Here is a 25,980-nt window from a genome sequence, read left to right on the forward strand (position 1 = left end):
CATACCTGTGACATAGGTCCAGCAGGTATTGTTATTAACATTTATCAGTGAGAAACTGAGCCTGAGTGACTTGTCCAAGTCAAAGTCACTCAGCCAGCAAGAGCCAGGTCATGTACATGCACAGACATATACCTCACATTTCAGAATGTTTACTGCTAGAGATCTTGCCTGGCAGCGATTAGCCCCTTATCCACCATGTACCTAGTAATTTAGCAGCTGAGGCCTCAGCAAATCAAATAGGATACTGTTGCTTTCATCACCATCTTAACTTTGGAAAGTCAATGGCGTTATTTCAACTGCCATTATGAATTTGAGTAAAGCCCATCAGACTGGATTTGTAACAGCAGTCCATACCTTTTTTCAGCATCTGCCTGACTTTGGGAAAGGAAAGTCCCTCAAACTGCCTTGGTTGGAGACAAAGACTCAGTTACGGGTTGCAGAGATTTTAGCTAAAAGAGGCCTACAAGTCCTTGTATCAGTTTAGGTGGGTTATGGATCAGATGAGTGGCAAGAGATAAGAAATTACAAAGTCTACTATTTTATAAGGTATTTAAAAACAATAAACAGTATTGTCTCTGGAGTTAAACTTGAATTCAAACCTTGACTTTTTTAGCTGTGAGAAATTGGGCAAGTTACTTTTGTGAGGATTAAATGAGAAAACATCTGAGGTGTGATTAGTACTCCATCTGGCACATAAGTAATGCTCAGTGAATGGGAGGTGATGGTATTGGTGGTAATGAGTATTATTATTCCATTCTGAATCAGTCCCTAAAAGGTAGAATTACAGAGTTTGCTACTTCACTGGACTATACTAGTTAACTTACATATGATAGGGGTGAGTCAGCTATGGTTACAGTGTTTAAAAATTATTTCTGCTTCCTGGGCTTGCTTTTAAAGTTTAGTTCTTTATGCAGATAGGGAAGGATAAAAGCTAGTGAAATCCATGGAAATGCCATTGACAAGGAGTAGAAATTGAGATATTAACTTAAACATGGACTTCTTTTTCAACCTCATTTAATCTCCCTCAAGCCATATGAGCTAATGAAAGTAGATTTGAAATTGGGTTACGTGTGGTCTAAGAAATATCTTACATATCCACAGAAGAAAGAAAACTAGGATAGAACAAAATGAAGGCTGTCTAAGCTGCCCCACGAAAATGTCTTCCGTGGAAAAAATGAGGGCCATCAATCTCGTGTTCTCATCACGATCAGCCCACAGTAGCAACTCTCACGGACATTGATCCAGAGCAGCAAGCAAGGGCGTTGTTTTAGTGAAAGAAAATAATCTTTTATATAGTTAGTTTACCTGCCTGTAAAGTGTTTACCATCCTCACCCGCATGTTTCAATATAAGAACAATAAAGAGACTCATCAGGTGGTGGTCTGCACAGTAGGTAGAAGGAGCCATGGGCTTTGAAATCCAGCAGACCTGAGAGAAGATCCAGGACAAGTTTTTTAGTTTCTTTAATCCTTAGGTACTTCATCTTTAAGGTAGGAATATGATAATCACACTTCTTTAAAAACAGCAAAACAGGAACAATTAACATTTATGAGTAACTACTATATACTAACCACTATGTATAAGTTTAATTCCTTATCACAACTCTGTAAGGTAATTACTATAATTATTACCACTTTAAGATGAGAAACGAAGGCTTAGTGGAGAGATTAGTAAACCTGCCCAAGATCAGACATATAGTAAATGATTTAACAAGAGCCACAATTTCAGCCCAGGCCATCAGATGCTATAATTGATGTTCTTAACCACTATACTCTCCTAATTGAATTAAAATAGATTAAGAGAAATTATGTTTGCAAAGCATCTGGCTCAATGATGTACCATTGGAAAGAAAAATCTTTTTTTTTTCTAGTAGTGGTAATAATACAAAGTATGGTGATCTGTGCACAATCTTTAATTCCCTTTTATGAGCCATAATATGCATCAGTCAATAGGTGTCTGGTCTTTTGCCTTTTTACAATAGACTCAAACTAACCTTTTATGGAAAACATATCAAGAGCAATTAATGTGGAACAGTCACAAACATACCCATAACTACATTGACAACAGCACATAAACCCAACAGCACATTTTAGAGCAGTTTAAAATTTTTGTTTCTATTTGTGTCAATGTATGCATTGCATAACCTAATGTATTACTCTTAGTATTTTAAGTATTTGGAAGGAGAATCACTGTGAAAAAATAAAATGTCTCATTATTTATGTTAGTGGAATTGAACACTTGTGTGTATAACTTTATATAAGAGATAAGTCAAAATTTATCTGTGAAACTTGGAAATGTTTTTATGCTTTTATTTGAGTGTGATCTAAGAAGTCGTGCTAGAGTTTTATCCCCCAGAACGATGATGTCAGTCTGTAGATACATAGGCCCAGTGCTGACTCACAGAGAGCACAGGCTTCGGCAGTCAGACTGACTGGGATCTGCCATGTGTTATGGATATTCAGCAGCCTCTCCTGACCGCCCTGATCCTCTGCTCCCTTCCCTCTCCCTCCTGCCCTCTATGCAGTACTGGGAAACAACAGCATCATCATAAAGTATGGTTTACCTTTGCTTAAAAACAATAGTTTCATACCTTCTCTAAGAATATTTTGGTTTAAAAGGCCGCCTTCTCTGCCTTCTCATAAAAAAAAAAAAACTAATTTGTGTCATTTAAGATGACTAAATGACTATGACAATTTAGAGTTTTCTTACAACTAACCAGTAATATTAATAATCAACCCACAAGTGATTGGATTTGCTTATGTTAGAAAGCTCATTAGTTCTATAAAGGATTCCCAAATTTTTATCCTGTCAATTAATGAATTCTTTTATTTGACCTAACATTAGCTATTGAAAGAACTAACCCAGATAGTAAATGATATCTAGCAGCTGCCACTTACTGAGTGTGTACACTTGGTACTTGCCAGACCTGGACAGAAATTAATTCTCCCAAGAGTTCTGAGGGTTTGGTGCTGTTGCTTCTCTTTTATAGTTGAGAAAAACAGAAAGGTTGATTAACTTGGTGCAGCTCATGAGTTGGAAGAACTGTGGCTTGACCCACGTATGTCCAAACTAAGCCCTTGTTCTTTATTATCCAAAATGGCTTTCTCAGGCCAGGAACCTCTGGTGGAAGCTGGTATGAGGGATAAGCATGGTTTCATACTCTCAGTTATACTGAGATTATGGTTGTAGAAAACTTCGATCTCTGAAGAGATCTGAGAGACCTTCTGTTTGACATATTTTAAAGGACAGTAGAGGTCCTTGAAGCTTTAATGACTTCAGTAATCGAACAATTAAAATGTTGAATATTTATTTACTCTTTCCCCAGATCCCTTATTGAACCTTTATTGAACTTAAACAGTTTGTTCTTTAGAGAATGGTAAAATAGTTTTACTGTTTCGTGCCTTTAACAAAAGGTTGTCACTATTTTCCCTTCTATTTGAAGTAACATCTCTTTCCAGTCTCTTCTCATCAGCTCCTGTAATTAACTAGTGAAATGAAGGGTCTTGGTAAATAAAATAACCCAGTAAAAAGGGGGAAATATTCTCTTCCTGTTTCTTACAACTGTCTGTTCCAAGAGGAAACCAGTAACTAATGTTTAAATGGCTGTGTTTGAATTTATAGAAATTTACCAAAGGCCATCTTCATGTGAATGAACTCTGAGTGCCTAACGAAGCCTGAGTTCTGTTTCATTTGTCCTTGCTGGATTCCACTTGTTATAATTGACCACAATGGTAGCTCTCCTGACTGTCTAGTATTTTAAACAGTGTATCAGTGTTTAGTTAGACTATGTTTCCAAATGAAAATAATGTAAAGACCATAATTGCTAAGAAAGACAGGAAAATGGTTACCAGCATCATAGTTCAGCATCCAAAATGTTAGCTTATTAAATTTGGCTTTCTTCATTACTATTTCTGTGTATTTTTCTGACATACTGGCATAGATGGGAACGAGAGCTGGCTACACTTGCTGCCACCCTACCTAGCACATGTGTATAGGGCTTTTTTTAATGAAAGAAGTTTAACATTAAAAAAATGTAAAATAAAAACTTGGCCAGATTATATTGACAAAGCTGCCCATTACCTTTGCAGAAAGTCCCTGTCAGAAGATAAACTTTAAAGCTGGAATGCATGAAAGAGTTCCAAGATAGAATTTAAATTTAAACTGATTCTTTATAGATAAGCTTTTTAAAAATCCACCTCTTTGCTTCAAGTAAGGATTTTAAAAATAAATTTCCCCTTTAAATCTCTTGAGCGATTTTCATTTTTTGCAAGGCCGCACTGCTGGTGTCCTGGAAAAATGGAGAGTTAGGGCTTTATCAGTTGGTGCCCCGAGGTATGTGGCAAAGAAGCTAAATCCTTAAAGATTAGCAAAAAAAAATGCAGCACATGGCAATAAGGGGCTTATATGACTACTAGTATTAGTTCAGGTGAAAGAAGTATTGCTTATACATAAAACTGGACAAATCCACTGACAATGTATTTTTAGTTAGCTACAAAGGAGTCTTATATTACTGGACTTTACCTCTTTGGTGAATTGGGAAGCTTAGTAATCCACTGTAAATGCTCTTCTGCGTGCCCCAATTCTCAGCATCTCTGTAAAGTGCTGTTCTTTTATTTTAACCCTTAGAAGTTCATGTTATTCCCCAGTTTTGGCTTTGTGCCATTTCAAGATGGCATTAGTCATATTGTTTAAGTAACTGAAGTAATTGTCATTTAGTTTGTTGATTTCTGGGAAGGACACATAAGATACTATGCTTGTAGGAAACATTTCTTTATACTGGTAGGTGTTTAGATAAAGTTAATATAGTAAAAACTCTGGTAAGAAATTTTTATTTAGAAATTGTACTTCTATATATTATTAGCATCTTTATTAATCTTTTTCAACACTCACTTGAATTTTAAGTTAAATCTGATTTAGCTTCTTTAAGAATGAAATTAAGCTATGGAAATATTTTTAAGTAGGATGACCAAACATTCTGGTTTGCCTGGGACAGTCCAGTTTACACCTGTCATGTTAACTAAATAATAGCGCCCACTTTCACTCTCAAAGATGTCTCTGTTTGAGTGATGTGGCAGTCATGCTCTTTACGGTAAAACTATGAGATGAGGTACAGGTTTACTAAACATCTCTCATCTTCAGGGCACATTTATACCATTTCTAATTTGACTTACAAAGTGTATCTCGATTTGTGTTTGCTAATTTTTTTCGTAGAGTATCATTTAACATTTTTATAGTAGATCATAAATAGACCATATCTAGATTCTTTGCCCTGTCAAGCCGTTTAAGATAGCATCAAAAATTCATCCAGTTTAGTTGAGTGGAAGTAAGGTAAAAATTAATCTCATTTTCCATATAAAACTGGTTAGCCTTCCATAATAAGAACATATATATATATTTCAACCAACCCTGGCCACCTCACAAGTATATGCCATTCATCAGAAAAGACACTGACAGAATATGAATAGCTCAACACAAGACATCACAATTACCAGAAAAAAGGACTCAAAGTGTATGGCAGAGTCAAGGAGCTGTATGGTAGAGCAAAGGATGAATTTGGTGTCAGGAAACCTGGGTTTAGATCATTTGGTTACCAGCTTTATAACTCTAGCAAACAACGTAATCGTTTTGAGCCCTCAGTGTGTGGAGATAATAATACTTTCCACACCTACCTTACAGAGTGGTGAAGATTAAACTGGATCATGTGCATGGGATGCACTTCGTGAAATGCTATTCAAGTGTGAGTTATAATTATTGTGTAGTATGGTAATAGAAATGGGCCAAAGTACAATTGAAACATAGTAAAGAAAAAATTTTAAGGGTAGGGCAGCAAACAGGTTTTTAAAAATTAAAGTTTAAGAAAATGTTATATATAATACTGTTGTGGGCTGAAGAAATGAGGAATATTACTCTCAATACCTCATCACTTACAAATGAGTATGTGACCCTAAATTTTTTAGAATTGAAGAAATCTAGGAACTTTATATAATTTTTTATTCTTTGAATCAAAAAAACATTCCATCCTTGTTTTGCTATTTGTGTGATATTAGAATGGAAAAGGCAGAAGGAAAAGAAAGGAAAAATAGTTACTGCGTAAATAATCCATTTCCCTGTAAAATGGAAACCAAAACATGTACCCCTTTGTTTGTTTAAAAACTTAAATGAGAACGTCTGAAAAATAACCACAGTGCCTGGCAAGTAGTACGTGGTTTATAAATGTTTACTTTGAATATATTTGTTTCTTCTCCCAGAGATCACACAGGAAGGTGAGAAAAATACAGAAGGCTTAATAGTTTACAAAGTATACTGGACCATTGGTTTTCTGTTTGGTAAGATACGGAACGTTTTGTGGGGGAAAAAAGAGAAAGTGAATGTAAACTCTAGCTGGTTACACTTGGATCTTGCTCTGCCCCAATCCCAGTGACCCTTGATCCCTGGAGACCTTGAGGAAAATCACTAGACGAGACTGTCCAAAGGACTGGGCAAATGAAGGAGCCATCTGCCGAAAGTGAGACCATGAAGAGGAGCAGGTTTTGTGAGGAAGTTGATAAGTTAAAGTTTAGCTGTGATGAGATGAAGAAAAATGGGATATTTAGTTGAAAATGTTCAGTAGGCAACATTATATTTTGGTCTTAGGTTCATCAGTGCTGGTCTAAAGGGGGGAAGAGTTTGAAGACATGGCGTATTTAAGACCTATGATTAAAACCATGGACATGATCGAGATCACTGAAGAAACTGTGGAATGACAAGAGGAAAGGACCAAATAAAGTCAGCCACAAGTAGAGGACTTTTAAAAGAGAAGGGAGAAGAGCGATAAGATCTACAATGGAAAAACATATCGGGACCATTAGGAAATAGTTAGTGTCTACAAAGCATGGTTTTAATGGTATTTTTGGTGCTGAAAGTAGATTGGAGTGGGCTGAGGAATCAGTGAATTGGAAACTTAAGAAATGTGAGAAGTTGTTAGCTAGAAACTGAAAAGAAGGCAACTAAAAAAAAGAGTTAAGCACATTTAAAAGCTAGATAAAAATAATGAATGAAACTGAGAAGTTGAAAATGCTATAGATAAATAAGGTAATTGATGGAGGAAGGTTCTTTGGAAGACAAAAGGAGACGGGCTGTAGTGTAGTTGGGGATGTAGTTGGTAGGAAATTGAAGGAGTTCCCCTGCCTAGTGGTCAAAGTCATAGTTCTTGATGTAACAATAGATTAAAATTGAACTTTAGAAAGGCATAGGTTTATGTGCAATATATTAGTTATATGATGTAGCCTATTGATTATGTTATTACAGTCATCCCCCCCTAGAACCACCAAATTATTTCATTATGACTGAATTCTTGAGCTTGCAACTAGTAACGCAGTGACTAGCAGTGTGTATGGTAGAACCCAAGGCCAGGGATATTAAACTCCTGGCAGTGCCTGGGACAGTTTTATTCAAAGAACTGTCCAACAAAAAAAAGACAATAAAACCTTTATTAAATGACTGATAGAATACTTTGGAACTACAAAGCTTTTGTTCAGTTTGTTCATTCAAAATAATACATCATAGGACCTTCAAATCAAAAATTGTGAAGAATCCTTTAATATCTTACTTAATTTGTATACTACTTTTCTGACTCTTAGAATATTTCAAATATTTGTGAAATCTTGAAGTTCAGCAGTTGCCTTCACCAAAAATCCAAAAATTGAACAGTTTAACGCTGTAAATTATACTTGGTATTTCAGTTTTCCTGTATGATGATGCCAGCTTCACATGTTTTTAATGTTATTCAAGTCCTGTATATAGATGCCTTTTATCTTATAGTGGAAATAGCATTGCATTTTTTTCTACTCATGGTAGGTCTGGCAACTATTTAAATGTTCCACCAAATGGTTGGGATAACAATTTTTGTTTAAAAAAATTCTAACAGTAAAATGAAAGAAATTAACTAAAACTAAGAAAATACAGAGCTAACTGCCAACATTTACACAAAGTGATCAAAGTTTGTAGAATTTTTCATGATGCCAGGTAGCCTTCAGTTGTTGAAAACTAAAACACTGAATATCCCAGATTATCTTTGCATCTAGCACGTTAGGCACATTTGAGGTTTATACCTGTTTGTCAATTTTGTGGAGATGAGGAAGTAGGAGAAGAGGTAAGGAGTTACTTTTGTCGAAAAATATGTATATGTACATATATATATTCAACATTTAATGTCCTAACTTCAACAGATAAAAGTGGAGCCAGTTGTTCCAGCCCCAAGTCCAGTCATCCCCAGATTGACTCTCCGAGTTGGTGCTGGTCAAGACAAGATGTGAGTATAAATGTTTTGAATTGGAGTGAAATAATTTCAACTGAACCTTTTCTACTCTTCCCTACTGTATTTAGAACCCTACAAACCTTTTCCAGGTATGAACATGTAGGGTCAAACTTTATTTTGAGAATTCTTCATCTTCCAATTTTTACTGCTTCCTGAGAGTGGATGCATATTGCTTTATATAACATTTAGGATCCTTTTTTGTCCTCGTTCTTTTTCTTTTTTTAAAAAGACTAGCACATGGCATTGTTTCTGCCTAGTTTTTAAGGTTCTTGTTACCTGAAAAAATAAGTAATGTACAGAACAGACTAACTGCCATAGTACACCCAGGAGGATGTAATGTTACACCTTCTCAAGTATGTATTCTCTATCACCATATCAAAGAACAAGAGTCTCTGCTTGCTCCGATGGCACATGGCTTTCTTCTGTACCTAAAAAACAAAGATACTGCCAAAAGCCTGGTGAAGCAGTATATGATAGTAACAACTGAAGTCTCGTCTGCCTTTTTTAAAGAGGGAACTTGAAATGTAAACCCCTATGTGTGCTGTTTGTCTGAATTTTCACAGAATCATATCAGCCCACCCTTCTTTAAAATAAAGTAGTTGTCTGTCTCTTTTATTCATTTTTGGGGGTACGAATTAAGGCTGATGGTGTTCTTACATGATAATCTGATGATAAAACATTGATTTTTTTTTGGTAAATCATGTTGAAATCATTGTTTTTATTCTAAAATCATACTATATATCATTTAAATGAATTTCACAAGATAATTGTACAAGTTTATAACCTTATTTTTACCAGTAAGCCTAAAAATGAATTTGTGTACATTACAATCAAATATTGTGTAGAATAGAATATAGACTTGCAAGGCATTTACTTTTCACTTAGTGTTTAGTCATAAAAAGAAAGTAGGACCCATGAATTTACTTAGTAGGTAGAATAGACCACAGAAAATATTCAGTATGTTCCCAGGGGTTTATTCCATCTTAAAGTTTCTGTTTATTTTATGCTGCTGCTTTTGTTAATTCCCCATGTAATGCATTAAAAAAAGTTCAGTATCATGATGATGCATGGTAGTATAGAAGCAAAACATGGTCTTCTAGGAGAGTGTATACTCTTCTGAAGATTATATAAGAAGAAAATCCAAAGAGTTCATTCTTTTTTTACTTAAACTGTCTGCATAATTTCCACAATCCTCTTTAGGTGGTATCAGTAGATGGTAGTTGGTACCATTGTTGACAAGCTTAGACAGTATAGAAAAGTGCTATAGATTTAAGTTCTTTTTAACCAGATACTGTTATAACTGCTGTCCTCGCTCTTACCTACAGAAATTTAAGTAAATTTATTCTCAGTCTTCAACCAGTAGAGGACAAAAGGCTAATTAGCAAGGAGACCCAACCAAAGAAACTTGCTCATACTGTCTTCTTGGAAATTCTGTATTTGGGCTCATTTCTCTTAGGGGAAGATGTTCTTATTATATCTCATCTACTACTTCATATTTATGCCTGTTATTTTCAGTAACTCACCATTACTTAAGTTTTACTTCCACACAAAAGTTTGGCTTGTGCATTTCTTTTAGAGAAAAGTTTGTAAAAAAGCATTGATAATGTTTGTCTAATCTGATCTTAAGCATCTGATTGACTTTTTCTCTTCTCAGTGTCACCCATGCACCTAAGATATTGGAAGATGTGAGAAACAGATCTTATTTCCAGTGTTAATGAAATTATAATACCCAGACATTCTAGACAAATTGTCCATGAAAGTGTAACATTATATAGCATATGAATTTTTAGATATATAGGTACATAACCTCTATGTTATATGAATAATAATCATTTGACCAAAGTCAGATTCAGGGAAGTACTTGTAATAAGCAAAAGAATAAATTAAGTGAAATGTATTTTAAATTAAAATAAGTCAGAGGGAAAAGTGGCCCAATTCACATAGTAATAGGATGTTACATAACTTAGTAGAGTTTTATTTGTTTGTTTTCCTCAATCATGGGGTCAGTAAACTATGACATGAGCCAAATTCATTTCACTGCCTGTTTTTGTATGGCTCACAAGCTAAGGATGGTTGAAAAAAATTTAAAGAGTAATATTTTATGACACATGAAAATTATATGAAATTCAAAATAATCTCTTATTGTTGTAGCATAAGGACACATGGCTTATTCCATGGCAGTAATAATGGAAAGGAGGCAGTAGATTCATATAAATGTGCCTATACTTCTTCAGTTTGTACCCACTTGGAAGTGTAATGAAGTTAAATTAATGAGCAGACGGATTCAAAAAGGGGGATTTGAATAGTCTGGCAGAGGAAGTTGTTTATTGCTGAAAAACAGGCAAGGATTAGAGGCTTTTGAAATTATAGGAAAAAGAAAAAGTTTTACAGGGTTCAAATTATACCCTCTCACTGAAAGATCTTTAAGACAATACTTAGTTTCTAAATCTTCTTAAATAAAGAAGTTACGTCTTCTGCCCTTGATCAAGGAAAGTACTTTGAGGTTAGATTATTTCCTGTGTTCTCTGTTATTGTTCCTTGAAGCAAGACAGAGGTACCTTGTTTTTGCCTTGACTTAAAGTGCCTGGAAACTGTAATATAAAGGATCTATGGTGAGTCCAGTACCTCCTCATGATGGTGTTAAAATTGAAGATGACTTTGCAAGGACCTGAAATTCCTTTAACATGTCCCCCAGTAATGTGTATTCAGAGTTCCACTTAGTCTGTATTGAAAATGAAACTAAAATAGTAACCCTGAAATTAACAATCTCAACACCTTTCAAGTTTGGTAGAGTAGTATGAATGGGAAGGAGCAACACATTCAAGTAAATTGCTGAGACAGATCTGAGCCTGGTCTCACAATCAAGTAGGTTTTCAGTTTGCTAAGGAAGAGCTGCCTGAGATTATGTTGATCAGAACTCTGACGTCTCCGTTGGACTTGGTGACAATACGGTGAGGGTACTGTCCACTTCTATGGTGGGGTGAGTGGCAACACATTTGCTGTGTTATTTGTCATCCCAGTCTTCTCATTTTATTGAGTTAGTTATGTTCTTTTGAGCAAATGTAAGAAGAATGGGCTAACTTATAGCATTCATTCATTCATTTCTGTGAAGAAAATAGAGCAAAGTGAGGTGATGCAGTATCTTAGGGACAGGAATTGTTCAGATAGGGATGTCAAGACATGACAGAACAGGACCTGCTCTCTTCTAAGTTAAATGTGGGGCTATAGTTATAAAGCTCAAAATTCTTTTAAAGGATCTTTTCATTTAAAAAGATAAGTTTAGATATTGGTAAAGTATTAAGAAAAAATGTAAAGGTATATGAAGATTTGGGGGTGAATACCAGCAGGTAGAGAGCATTAAGCATTCCTCACCTCTTACAGTTCTCAAATGCCTCTTTAATACTGTCCTTCTGCTGGAACTGGGAGGAAGCTTTTGTCTTTCTCTCCATGTACTCCTTCCCCTTTCCCTTTGGGCAGAGTGGCTCTTCTGCCTGCTATGTCACACTGGTGCGCTGGTCCTTTTGTTCCCAGGACGTTGCTGCTCTTATTCAGTGACCTCACCAGAGAGAGGGTGGTTAATTGCGACCCCCTAAACATACATTAATTCTCAGTCATTTTTCCAATTAATATCTAGTAGTATATTTGATCAAGTGACACAGAATCATTAATGACCCCTTTTTGAGAACAATATGATTATCAATGATAATTCTCTATTTCTTTTGACTTAAAAGGTCACCATAGATAGTCTCTTTTGCACATTTAACTCTTTTCTAAAATATACAAGTTATGTTGAGATAGTTTTCAGTGGCTTCTTTTTTGCTGGCAATTACAGTTTTTTTTCTGCTAAAATTTTTATTTCCGGTGTTAACACAGCCATGGGTATTATCAGATTTCTTACAATTTAGGGAATTTATTAATTAGACCTCTCTTAGCACAGGTGCTAAAGATGTGATGCCTTCCTTTTCATGTAAATAATTTGGGTTTTTTGTTACAGTTTATAGAGTGTAGCTTATGCCTGGAAAAGAGCTTTTTAATAGTTAGGATTTCTACATTATTTGTATGTATACAATGAAAATGGGAATGAAAACTTTGCCCATTACTCTTGAGGAGCAGAAAGATTTGATCTTTAAAAACATAAAGTTATATCTGTTGTTTTTTTTTGCAATTCAGACTTTTAGGGTCGACACTTTTTGACAGTGCAATTAGAAGTAGCAAATAATCACGGGCAATAGAGGATAATTGTTTAAAATATTTTTAAGTAAAATAAGCATTTTATGTTTTAAAATGTAGCCAGAGTTCTATAAAAGACATTTAACGGGATGAAACACATATAGTGGTATTTTTAGTGAATAAGTTTTTTAGAGAAATAATAGCAAATGGTTTTTAACCCACACTCTGAATTGTCCCTCTGGACTTCAAATGTTGTTTATTCATATATAACTTATTCCTAGTGTGAACAAGTTTATGATAGGTCAAAGAGAGAACTTATAATAAAGTTACCAGAAAACAGAAATAGGAAACTAAGACCAAGGAGGGAGGTGGGGAGAAGCAAATGATTTCTTATCAAATATGATTATGGCTTCCTAGCAATAAGGGCAAAAAGTGAAATACATTTTGAAAAAGTAATGTACCTTAGTTTCCCAGGAGCAACAGTGTTTTCCAAGGCACTAAATTTAAAACTTTATTTCTGTATGAAACCAGACAGCAGCTTTTATAGCAGATACAAAGGCATTTTTCATTTGACTATTTCTTGCACTGATCCCTAATCCAAGTTGAAGAGAACTCTGTAAATAAACAGTCTTCTTGTGTCTAATTAAAATACTCTTTATTTTCTTTTTGTATTAGTCAAGAGTCTCGGATGCAAGCAATAAAAACCCAAATCAAACTAGTTTAAAAGAATAAAGGGTATATTTGACTTGAGGTGAGGCAGTATCCAGGGTTCAAAAAATGTCCTTAGGACTCTGCTCTGCTTTCTTTTCCTCTATCCTGCCTCTGTGTGGTGGCAGAGATGGTCCAAGTCACTTGACGCTGATGTGGTTCTTAATGCTCAATATCCCTGTCACCCCCACCCCCCTCACCGAATTCATCTTCAGTGCCCATCAAAGAGTCCAGCTAGCCAGCCTGGTTCCTCAGCCCCTGTGGTGTAGGGGTAGGAAGAGGTGGTAGGTTCCAGAAGAAAAGGAGGACTCTGTCACCAGATTAAGGGATGAGAAGCAGGCAGAAACAGCTGATTTTTGTTTTGTTTTATTGTTTTGTTGTTTTGTTTTGTTTCGTTTCATTTTATGAACAGCCTGATTTTGTATTTTGATTAAAGTATGCCAGAAAGGCAGAGCAAAGAAACTTGTTGGTTTAAAGAAAAAAAGATCCTTCATTAGTAAAGTTAAGGAACATTTCAAGGAAAAAAAATTTGAAAAGTGTTGATAGCTTTGTTTTGCCCAAAGAAAAATGATCAAAATCATCTTAAGAATGACTATATTTAAAATCTGTGGCATTTTTAGTGCTAGCAAAAGATGGTAACATTACAAATGAAATTTCCTAGCAGCTGAACAATTCAACAGACTCAAACCCATATATCTCAGGTTATGAGAGGAAGCAGATAGTAAAGGTTTTCTTACCCATCCTTCAGCCCTTTTCTGGTTTTTGTAGACAAGCAATCTCATATTTACTGACCTGAGTTATGACAAAATCTCAAAGTTCAATCTCTGCTCTGGACACATTGTAGTTTGTTCGTTAACACAAAAGATGCAGTGTATTTAAGAGAGAAAAACATTATATTGTTAGAAAAACTGGCTTTAGGTTTTGGGAAATGCTTTTACTACACAGTAAAACAAGTGGAAAGATTATAATCAAGGCATTTCCATCTTACTTGTAAACAATTACAGCAGTTCTTACACGGATGCCACATTAGAAGACTTGGGAAAATTTACTGGATTCCATTCTAATGCAATTAGAGCTAATTTTGTTCTTTAAATGAATAAAAGGTCAGCTAGTAAATCTAGCTTATCTTGAGTCCAGACTTCAATAAATTGTTTTATTTAATTTGTTGTAAAAGATCTTATCCTTAATGGGTCTAGGTCTTATTAGTTCACTTAGGTTTTAAAATATTTATGACCACCTTTTTAGATATGATTTGAATGATAGTTGGAAAGTTTCTCTCTGCAGTGTTATCAAGACCCAAGATCACTAATTGAGTAAATATAGGAAGGTACTTAAGATTTGTTATCTAGAAAAAGCTGACGTGAACTTTCAGCATTTAAATATTCTTTAACCTGTGACAGGCTGAGATAATTTAGCTATGTCATGGTAACTTTTTGGATATTATCTGGCTATAATTTCCCCTAAAGATGAAACTACTCACACTTCTAGTGTTTAAAAAGAATATGTACCTACTGAAAACACTTAGGTATTCTTATTATTACTGACAACCACATGGAAAATGTAAATCCTTTGCCCTCTGTTATTTCCTGTCATTTTATGGGGTTATGTAATGTTAAAATACTTATATCAAGACTTTGGAGACACAGTGTAATGTTTATCCTTCTTTATTCCTACTACTATCTTTGTAACTTATAAAATGGATATTTTTGTCACTGCAGGATCTCTGTGATTTAGAATATTGCTTCTTTTAAAAATGTGGTTACCAGAGGCTCAGCACATGGGTTAAAGGATGTGTCACTCTGAACTGCACTGACTGGCTGGCTGACTGACCCCTGTCTGGATTTCCTCTTTTGGGTACCAAAAGTGTATCTATCCTCAAAGCTTATCTTCCAGGCTCCACAAAGCACAGCATCCCTCCTTGTTTTCAGGATCAACAGCTCCTTTTGTGCCTTCCTTCACTCCCACCTTTTCTGCCCACTCCCCCCAGGAAGTTGCTTCTCTTCATTGTCTACCCTGTGTCTTCTTTTTTTCTCATTCCTTCCTTTGGGCTTGTATTTTCCCATCCTAAACCTTTTCACCTTTACCACATCTTCCTGCCCCCACTTTGAGGAGAGAAAGGTTATATAACTTCCTTTTCCCGTTCTGACTTCTCAAAACTTATTCTTCATCTGTACTTTCTTCCAACGTTCATTCTTAAATTCATTGCATTCTGGTTTCTGCCCTAGAAGCTTTTCTGAAGCTTCTCATTGAGATCCTGGTCATGGTCATCCTTTCCACTCTATTGGACATGTTGTATACCCTAGCCCCTTTTTGAAATTTTCTATTCCTTGTTTTTCTTGCTACTACATTCATCGGATTCTTTTTATCATTCCTTTTGTCTTTCTTTAATGGACTTCTTTTTCTTTCTTTTCTTGCTCTTGGTCCACTGCTCTGTTCTTTCTCTGTAAATTTTCTCATTCACTCTTTAGATTTAAAATTATGCAATGACAATTCCCAAATCTGTATTTCCAGGTCACATTTCTCCCCAAAGATTCAGGCTACTCTGCCTAGTTATCTGCTAAAAAGTTCTGACTGGACAGACCAGAGGCACCTCAAACATAGCATTTCCAAAATTGAACATGCCATTATTTCTCCATCTTTATTCTTCTGCTTATGCTTTTTATCTCTTAATGATAAGACCAGAGCCTCCATTTTCAATAAATGTTATATGTTTTCTTCCTTGTAATGCTGACTGTGGACTTTTATTCTAAAGAGAAATACTTTCACCAAGATGTTACCTATATTCTTTTCTGCCCTTTGGATAAAATAAGGTATAAAAAGTAAAAGGACTTTTCAGGACATATTTTGAACAAGTGCTAGTAAATGTTGAAGTACTTGGCTTTGTTTCTTAGTCCTCTTTTCTGATGATAAAAATAACACGTGGTCAGATTTCTTTTTTAAGAAAAGATGTAACTTAGCCCTGGCTGGCATAGCTCAGTGGATTGAGTGCGGGCTGCAAACCAAAGTGTCACAGGTTCGTTTCCTAGCCAGGGTACATGCCTGGGTTGCAGGCCATGACCCCCAGCAACTGCACATTAATGTTGCTCTCTCTATCTCCCTCCCTTCCCTCTCTAAAAATAAATTAAAAAAAAAAAGAAAAGATGTAACTTAGGGAAAGTTGCCCTAAATCCTATTCTTCCCATAATAATCACTACTAGTTGTTTGGTATGTATTTCAGCAATTTTTAGTAAGAAAGTAAGTCTAGGCTTATTTCACACACACTTCTACAACTTCTCCCTGTCACAGTGCCTCTGTGATGTGGCACCGGATTTACTGTTGTGTCACAGTTTGTCTTTTCAGTTGCCAATTTTGGGACATTTGAGTTGTTCCAAATTTTACAACAAATAAAGAAAAAGTGGCCTCATTTATAGATTGTTGTTTATTCAAATGTTGCTAGGCCAAAGAATATGAACATTTAAGATTTTTAAGAGATTATTATACCAAATTATTATCCAAAGGCCATACTAATTAAGATCTCCACTTACAGTAAATGAGAATGAAATTATTATATTTAAGAAAGATTAGTTAAATCTGGTGGTTCTGAAATTATAAGAGCCTCTGGGGCAACTAATAAGTTATTTTATATGTACAGGTAGATTCATTCTTCTCCCTTGTGGACCTGTAAGTTCATTTTATAGAAATCCTTTCTTCTTCAGAGGGAGTTTTTGATTTAAGAATAATTACCATGTTTACTCAGGCTATTCCCAGGTATCTTCTGAAACATGTAGGTCCTTGGGGCTGTCTCCCTCACAGGTGAATGGGGGCATGGGGAGTGGAGTTGTGTTATCCATGTAAAATGTAATATTACAAATAGTTGTTTTTTGTTGATAGTGTTTGTGTCTTGGAGATCATGTATCAAATTAATCTGAGAAAAGGACATAATAAATACTGTGAATTTATTCAGATGTTTATAAGTATTCAATTAAAAAAAGTTTTCAAGGCTAATACATGTGATGTTGTTGCTGCTGTTAAAGTAATCAAGCAGGCATTTTTCTTTAGTCCTTTGATAGTAACTCTTCTTTTTGAAAACAAGTGTCTGTTGTAAATCCCATGTGAATTTCTAAGGTAGTTGAAGTTTACTTTTGGATGGATGCCAGAATAAGAATTTTGTCTCTAAAAAAGGTTCAGTGTTATATTTGTTGCCTGTTTTTAGTCATTGTATAGATTTTTTCCATGCATTTTGTAGACTGTTTTATCAGCTTTGCCTTGTCCTTATTTGTGCCAGAGATGCCCTATTATCAGTTCAAGTACATTTTCTACCAGTTTATAAACCCAGAGGAAGCAGGCCCAGGGGTCCCAGAGAAGGGTCTAAATGTAAATAGCCCAGCTGGGGGTCCTTTGTCATTCATGTCCCAAACAATCACTCCAACAGCCACAGCCATGGAGTTGTCAGTGGTGTACTTGGCCTGGCTCGTGTGTGCTGTCTCAGAAATAAGGGTAAGGTAAAGGCTACCCAAACCATGGGGGCTGAAAATGGGAGGAGAGAGGGGCCTGAAGGCAGAAGGGGAAATGGATGCTATTTCTCCTTCTGGAAATGGGTGCTGTATAAATAGGCAAACACAACAGATACCCATTCTCCAGCATAAATGCTTAATTTTTTAAGTTCCTGCTTCTGTCTTCCTCAGAGCTTCTAGTATGCTGAATGTTTAAAGCCACTAAACTTATATATGAATAAGTATACATACATAGATATGTATATACACATTTATGTATATTCATGGTGTTGTGAAATATCTATTTGCATCATTTGTTTGTGAATCTTTTCATAAATTTTCTTTGCTGTTTTTAATTTCCTATGAAATATAATATTAGGCATCATGAAATTGCTTGGCCAAATTTAATATTATCTGGTTCAAAATTTCAGTCTACAAATTGTTGGTAGCATTAATAACCTTTCTAAAGGAAGAGTTTGGAGTTTCCCTGTATAGTGCTGTGTACACTGTAGATAATAAATTAAAACTTGTTTGATAAACAACTATAAAATTTTTGTTACCTTACTATATGGGCATATTTAAAAGCAGAAATCTTACTTTCTAGAGATTATAGAATACCAGTAATATCAACCCTGCTATGAATTCTAGTCCCTAGCCATTTCTTTTACAATACCTCAGCATTGTTGGTTACAAACTCTGACTCCAGATGCAAATAATATTAACTTGGCCAGTAACTGATACTGGTCTATGATCCAGAGTTTGAAAAATAATGCTCCTGGTAAATATGTATAAACTACATTTGTGATACAATATACTTACTTGATTTTATTTTAATTAATGTGTATTGCATCTTTTATTCTTTATTGAATTTATTGGCATAACAGTGGTTCACAAAACCACGCATGTTGCAAGTGTACAACTCGACAAAACACCATCTGCACCCTGCATCATGCACCCTTTGCCCCAAGCAAAGTCTCTGTACATCTTTTTTTAGAAATAATTTATTATTTTTCAATTACAGTGGACACACAATATTACATTAGTTTCATGTCTACGACCACATGATTAAACATTTGTATAACTTACAAAGTAATCACCCCAATAAATACAGTTCCTGTCTGGCACCACACACAGTTACTCCATCACTGATTATATTCTGTACTGCAATCCACAGCCCACATGTGGCATCTTAAGTACCGTGCTATTCTAAAATGTGTTATAATGAAAAGATCTTTAAACTTCTTTTTAGAATTACATATTTTTCCAACTGTTATTGAAAAATATTTTATTATTTTTAATAGTTCATTTTTTATTATATTTTTTCCATTACCATTCATGGCCCTATTCTCTTCCACCTCCACCCATACCCTTCCCCCTGAAGTCACCACACTATTGTCCACGTCCATATTTTTTCAAACAGACCCAGTTGAAATTAACTATATATTGTTCTTGTGTTTATTTGAGATTATCTGTTAGAGTACCCCTGGCTAATGTTGGACATTAACCTATTTTGAACACAGCTTTAGTGTGCATTATGACCCAATTGAAGAAATACTGATTTATCTATATAAAGACAGGTGATCTAAAACACATAGGAACATTTAGTCATTAATAATACTAGATTCATTGGTTCTGATATAAGAGAAACAGAATGAGTACATCACAATTTTAAGTGATAAATGGCCAATTTCTAACTTACCTCAAACCATTCAAAGCCAAGTAAGGCAGATTGCATTGCTACATTTTTATTGTTTTCATTGGGCTCATAATAAATACAAGGAAATTCATATATACCATATATTTAGGCTACTTTCAAAGTATGTTGATAGTGGAAATTTTGAATTACCTATACTTCTTTTTACTGGCTTTCCTTGTATGAATTATTTTTCTGTATGCATGTATACATCTGTAAATCAGTACATGTGCTTTAAAGTATTACTACTATTTAACTTTAAAGAAAAGAAACTGAAAGAAGAAAAATAGATTTTAAATAAGAAATAAGTTTTCAGATTCCCTGGCTTTTGACTGTTCTGCTCATTTGTACTCCTGAGCTAAACATCAAAATTAAAACAACTCATAGATTACCTGTCAACTCAGAGGCCACTCTCATTGGACCAGTGCTGCTGATAGAGCAGGAGTGGAAGAGGAGGGGAGGAAGAGTGTCAGCAGGTGCTTCAGAGAGTCCCATTCTGAGGACATATCATTGGAGTCGGATCCAAAACAGTCCTCAGAAGAAGAGTGTGACAGACTTCTATTCTTTCTTGACATGGCCCTCACACCGAGGTTTGTAACTTCTCTTGCCTGTCTCAGTTATTCTTGAGGATAGTTAGTAGAAAAAACTTTGAGGAGGCAAGAGGACCAATATCTAAAGTAGCCCCTAAAACTCACAACTGAATTTTTTATTCAGGCCTTTAAATGTATTGAGAGCTACAATGACCTTATGTTGTTTTCCTTTTTTAATTTTTATATTTATTGATTTAAGAAAGAGAGGGAAGGAGGGAGAGAGTAGGTGGAGCAGAGAGAGAGAGGGAGGGAGGGAGATTGATTTGTGTTCTACCTGTTTATGCATTCATTGGCTGACTCCTCTGTGTGCCCTGACCAGAGATCAGACCTGCGACCTTGGCGTGTCGGGATGACACTCCAAACAGCTGGGCTGCCTGGCCAGGGCTCAGTGACCTTATCTTTTCCTTCTTGTTTTCCTTCTTTATCTCTCTTTTAGAATGATCTGAACTTCAAGTGTGACGCTACAGAGTCAGTGGAATAATTTTAAATGTTCTTTCCTGCCACAGAGAAAATTTTAGAAACATTCTTTTATTTTATATATATTTTTTTTATTTCATTTTATTCACTTACTGCTTTAAACGTCCTTGGACACCTTTTTGAGAAAACGAATGTTTTTCAGAGAACATTCCAGAGATGAGTGAAATCGTATGATACTTAACTTTCTCTGACTGGCTTATTTCACTTAGCATAATGTTCTCCAGGTCCATCCATACTGTCAAAAAGGATAATTTTTTCTTTTTTATGGTCAAGTAGTACTCCATTGTGGGAGTACCACTCCTTGAGTGGGACCACTCAAGGTCCCATAGTTGTTTCATCCGCTCATCTATTGATGAACATTTGATCTGCTTCCATATTTTAGTGATTGTAAATAATGTTGCAATTAACATAAGGATTCTTATGTTCTTTTGAATTAGTATTTTGGGTTTCTTTGGATAAATTCCCAGAAGTGGGTATCACTGGGTTAAAAGGCACATCCATTTTCAGTTTTTTGAGGTATCTCCATAATGCTTTCCACAGTGGCTGCACTGGTCTACATTCTCATCAACAGTGCACGAGGGTTTCCCTTTCTCCACATCCTCCCCGGCACTTGTTGTTTGTTGACTTATTGATGATAGCCATTCTGATGGGTGCGAGATGATACCTCATTGTGATTTTAATTTGCATTTCTCTGATGATTAGTGACGTTGAGCATCTTTTCATATGTCTTTTGGCCACCTGTATGTCCTCTTTGGAGAACTGTCTATTCAAGTCCTTTGTCCATTTTTTTAATTGGGTTGTTTGGGTTTTTTTGGTGTTGAGGTTTGTAGGTTCTTTATTTTACTTTATTTATTTTTAGAGAGGGAAAGAGAGGAAGAAAGAGAAGGAAAGAAACATTGATGTGGGAGAGAAACATCAATTGGTTGCCCCTTGCATACACCCCAACCAGCGACCAGGCCCACAACCAGGCACATCAAACAGGTGACCTTTCACTTTGCAGAATGACAACCCACTGAACCATGCCAGCCAGGGCCAAGCTTCCCCCCCCCCCCTTTTTTTTAACAAGGGTATTTTTTGGCTATATATTTCTTATTGCACATCAATAATCACCTAATGTCTGGTTGTCACATCTTGGTGATGCTGCCACAGTCATTTCAGTAGGAGTTGTGAGGTAGTAGGGTTATTGTTTTTTTAATTCAGTCATTCCTTTCACATTTTTATTAGCTGAAATTCTTCAATAAATGTGATTGTTTTTCATCAACTAGGGCATTTTGATTATTCTGAAATACAATTCATCCAAGAAGAGCAGGATAAATGCTTAGTTCTTTCTACTTACTAGTTCAGTGTATGAAGTTGGTAGAGTTGATACCGTAGTTACCTTCTGTGGTGATTGCTGAGTTTTAGTCTTGGAAAGATCTCCCTCCCACTCCTCCATCCCACCTCCTCTCCTTATTCTTTTTAATGTTCAGTTTGTCCCATCTTGGCCAATGGGAACTCCTCTCTGTTGTCTTCTGGATTTTAACACATTCCTATTCATCTTTGATAGCTTTCTTACTTTTTGGTATAAATGTTGCAGGTTTATCTTATATATATATCCTGCCACAGACCTGGAATTAGTTATTCCCTCAAGGAACCTTTGTTCCTTTTTGTGGAAAAAGGTTTTTAGGAATCACAGTCTGGTACTGGAGGTACCCATTGCTACTGGGAAGTCATCACTCTTCGCCTTTACAACAGGCAAAATGAGAAAACAGTTATTGTTGAAAAAAATAAATTATGAGTTTATACTGTTATTTCTGATTAATCAAACTATTGAATGAAGTTAAAGATTAAGATTGTTCTCAGTCTGTTTATTGTAAAATAAATCCACTGTGGATGTATGACCATAATGCTGTCCTCCCCGTGTCACCTGACGTGGTGTTTTTCTGTGTGGCTATGTCACCAGCATGATATATCTGGAATTTCATTCATTTCCATGTATGTTCAGCTTGCAGGCAATTCTACAAATTTAATTTTCTGAATATGTAAAGTTTAATTGGCTCCAAAGTTGAAACAGTATAATAGGAAGTCTTGCTTCCATCCCTTTCTCTCTGCCTTTACACTCCTTTCCTTATAGGTTACCATTTTTGTTTCTTTTTCTTTTTAATTCTTCTAGCATATCTTATAAATATAAGAAAATGTGCATTATTTATTATTTATCTGAGTGTTAATACCCTTTAGAGATATTTTACAGATTTTTGAACCCTTGGCCATAGAAGTATAATCATTTGGGTAGGAGTCCTTTGTAAATGAAGATTCTACAATGGCTCTATTTTCCTCTAATTACTTCATACAATTTTTTTTTTCAAATAGGTCCTGTCTGAATAAAAGATAAAATGTTTGTGCTTGATGTGCACTTGGGCTATGACAAGATAAAATATCCATTTTGTGGGATGATGTAAATATTTAAAAGGCAAGCCATGTGAACTTGAAGAATTAAATCCATTTGCAGCTCTGTTATAAGTATATGAATGCTAAGAGTTGAGCTGTAAGGATCAAGAATAAGAAGTACTGATTGATTTGAAAAATCAACATGTAACTGATTCTTATAATTGTCTTTGGGTATTTGTTCTTTTAATCAAATGTAAAATATGGAAATGACTTACAATTTGGCATTTTAAGTACTGATACTCTAAAATATGATTTCTTTTTTTTAATATATTTTATTGATTATGCTATTACAGTTGTCCCATTTTTCCCCCTTCCCTCCACCCTGTACACCCTCTCGCACCCACATTCCCCCCCCCTTTAATCATGCCCATGTGTCATACTTATAAGTTCTTTAACTTCTACATTTCCCATACTATTCTTACCCTCCCCCTATCTATTTTCAACCTACAGTCTATGCTACTTATTCTCTGTACCTTTTCCCCCTCTCTCTTCCTCCCACTCCCCTGTTGCTAACCCTCCATGTGATCTCCATTTCTGTGGTTCTGTTTCTGTTCTAGTTGTTTGCTCATTTTCTTTTGGCTTTGCTTTAGGTGTGGTTGTTAATAATTGTGAGTTTGCTGTCCTTTTACTATACATGTTTTTTCTGTATCTTCTTTTCTTAGATAAGTCCCTTTAACATTTCATAAAATAAGGGCTTGGTGATGATGAACTCCTTTACCTTGACCTTATCTGAGAAGCACTTTATGTGCCCTTCCATTCTAAATGAAAGCTTTACTGGATAGAGTAATCTGGGATACAGGTCCTTGTCTTTCATGACTTGGAATACTTCTTTCCAGCCCCTTCTTGCCTGTAAGGTCTCTTTTGAGAAATCAACTGACAGTCTGATGGGAACTCCTTTGTAGCTTACTGTCTCCTTATCTCTTGCTGCTTCTAGGATTCTCTCCTTCATTTTTACCTTGGCTAATGTAATTATGATGTGCCTTGGTGTGTTCCTCCTTGAGTCCAACTTCTTTGGGACTCTCTGAGCTTCCTGGATTTCCTGGAATTCTATTTCCCTTGCCAGAATGGGGAAGCTCTCCTTTGTTACTTGTTCAGATATGTGTTCAGTCTGTTGCTTTTCCTCTTCCCCTTCTGGTACCCCTATAATTCGGATGTTGGAACATTTAAAGATGTCCTGGAGGTTCCTAAGCTTCTCCTAATTTTTTTTGAATTCTCATTTCTCCATTCTTTCCTGTTTGGTTGTTTCTTTCTTCCTTCTGGTCCACTCTCTTGTTTTGAGTCCCAGTTTCCTTCCCATCACTATTGGTTCCCTGTGCATTTTCCTTCATTTCTCTTATCATAGCCTGCATTTTGTCATCTAATTTGCACCCAAAATCAACCAATTCCTGATCACCAGTGTTTTGAACTGTGCATCTGATAGGTTGGCTATATCTTGGTTGCTCAAAAGGATGAGTCCTGGGGCATTGATCTGTTCTTCTGTTTGAGACATGTCTCTGTCTCTCTCTGTCTCTCTCTGTCTCTCTCTGTCTCTCTGTCTCTCTCTCTCTCTCTCTCTCTTTGGTCTGGTCCCTCCTGTTACGGTGACGGGGGAGCCTTAGGTGTTCACCAGGGCTGGGCACCCCAGTCACTAGATTGTGATGTTGTATGTGAAGGCGGGGGGCGGGAGGGAACAATGGCGGTAGCTCCGTTCTCCTGGGACCTCAGTCCCTCTTCTGGAATCCTGGGTTGCACGCTCTGCCCTGGTCCACAATAGCCGCCTCACTGGGTCCGCCAGCTGCCACTTGCGTACTCAGGGTCCACCCGCTGCAATCTTGTGTGCCCCAGATGCCTTACGCACTCCCGGTTGCCTTATGCACCCAGTTCTCCCTGTTCTGCACACGCCGAGACCCGAACCCAGCTGCTCCTCTCCGCCCCTCCTACGGGTCTGGATGAACAAGTCTACTTCAACTTCTTGGCTGTCCGACTTCCATTCAGATAAATTCTCTGTCAGTTCTGGGTGTTGTTCTGCCTCTAAATTGTTGTTCTAATCTTGGTTGTGCGTGGAGGTAGGGTGCATCCACCTATGCCTCCATCTTGCCAGAAGTCTGATACCCTGAAACATGATTTTTCCTAAATTCTGAATATTTCTTTATACCTACATGAGGTAAATTAAATGCTTTACATATCTTCTGTTTCCCCATAACAAAATAATCCCAGAACTTAGCTTTTTAAAGCAATAAACATTTATTACTTCTCACTTCCTGTGGATTAGTAATTTGGGTGGTTCTGACTCAGATCTCTGATGAAGCTGCTGCCCAGGGCAAGTTATTAGAAGTCCTCACCAAGATTGGAGAATGTACTGTGAGTTCACACATGGCTGATGGCAGGAGGCCCCAGCTGCCAGCCACATAGGCTTCTTCCCAAAGCAGCTTCAATGTTCTCTCTATGTAGTGGCTGGCTTCACCAAAGCAAGTGATCCAAAAGACAGCAAGGCAGAAGCTGCAGTGTCTCCTATGACCCAGCTTGGATGTCACACATTGCTATTTTCAAGATATCCTGTTAGTCATACAAGTCAGCCCAACCATTCTTTGAGGGGTCTACACCAGCGTGGGAAGACTAGGAGGCAGGACCACTGGAGGCTGCTGCACTTGGGCTTAGTATTTCTGAGACCTAAAATAAACATAAGATCATTATGTGAAATCTAAAGATCAAAATAAACTGACAAAATAGAAACAGGAGCATGGATACATGGAACAGACTGGCAGCTGTCAGAGGAAGAGGGAGGGGGTACTGGATGAAAGAAAGTGAAGGAATTTAGTCAGAGAACATATATGCATGACCTATAGACCTAGACAATGGTGTGGTGATGGCCAGAGGGAAGGGGGACGGGCTGGGTGGAGGTGGGCAAAGGTGGGAGAAATGGGGACATCTGTAATAGTGTCAGCAATAACGAAAAGTAAGAAAGCAAAACTATGATGTTTCATATACCCACTGACTCAACCACGTGATTTTAGGGTAGTATTATATAGTGACGTCTCAGGGGTCTTGTTTTGTTTGTAGTAAGGAGGAGTTCATTTAAAATACATCATGGGAATCTGTTTCATATAGTATTTCAAAGGTGCATGCTATTTCTGAGATTGATTAAAATTTTAAATTGACCCTGGCTGGT

The 25,980-nt window shown here is 36.3% G+C and overlaps 1 protein-coding gene across 1 annotated transcript in view; it reads left to right on the forward strand.

The window, feature by feature from the left end:
• Positions 1–25,980, forward strand: part of TAF3 (TATA-box binding protein associated factor 3) — a 168,806-nt gene that overhangs the window by 124,873 nt on the left and 17,953 nt on the right. Inside the window, exon 4 of the mRNA XM_045858073.1 lies at positions 8,207–8,289. Within this exon, the coding sequence (XP_045714029.1) occupies positions 8,207–8,289 (83 nt within the window). The remainder of the gene's footprint in view (positions 1–8,206; positions 8,290–25,980) is intronic.

This window comes from Phyllostomus hastatus, unplaced genomic scaffold (assembly GCF_019186645.2).
Source record: "Phyllostomus hastatus isolate PE091 unplaced genomic scaffold, TTU_PhHast_1.1 phas_scaffold_1674, whole genome shotgun sequence".
Taxonomy (NCBI): domain Eukaryota; kingdom Metazoa; phylum Chordata; class Mammalia; order Chiroptera; family Phyllostomidae; genus Phyllostomus; species Phyllostomus hastatus.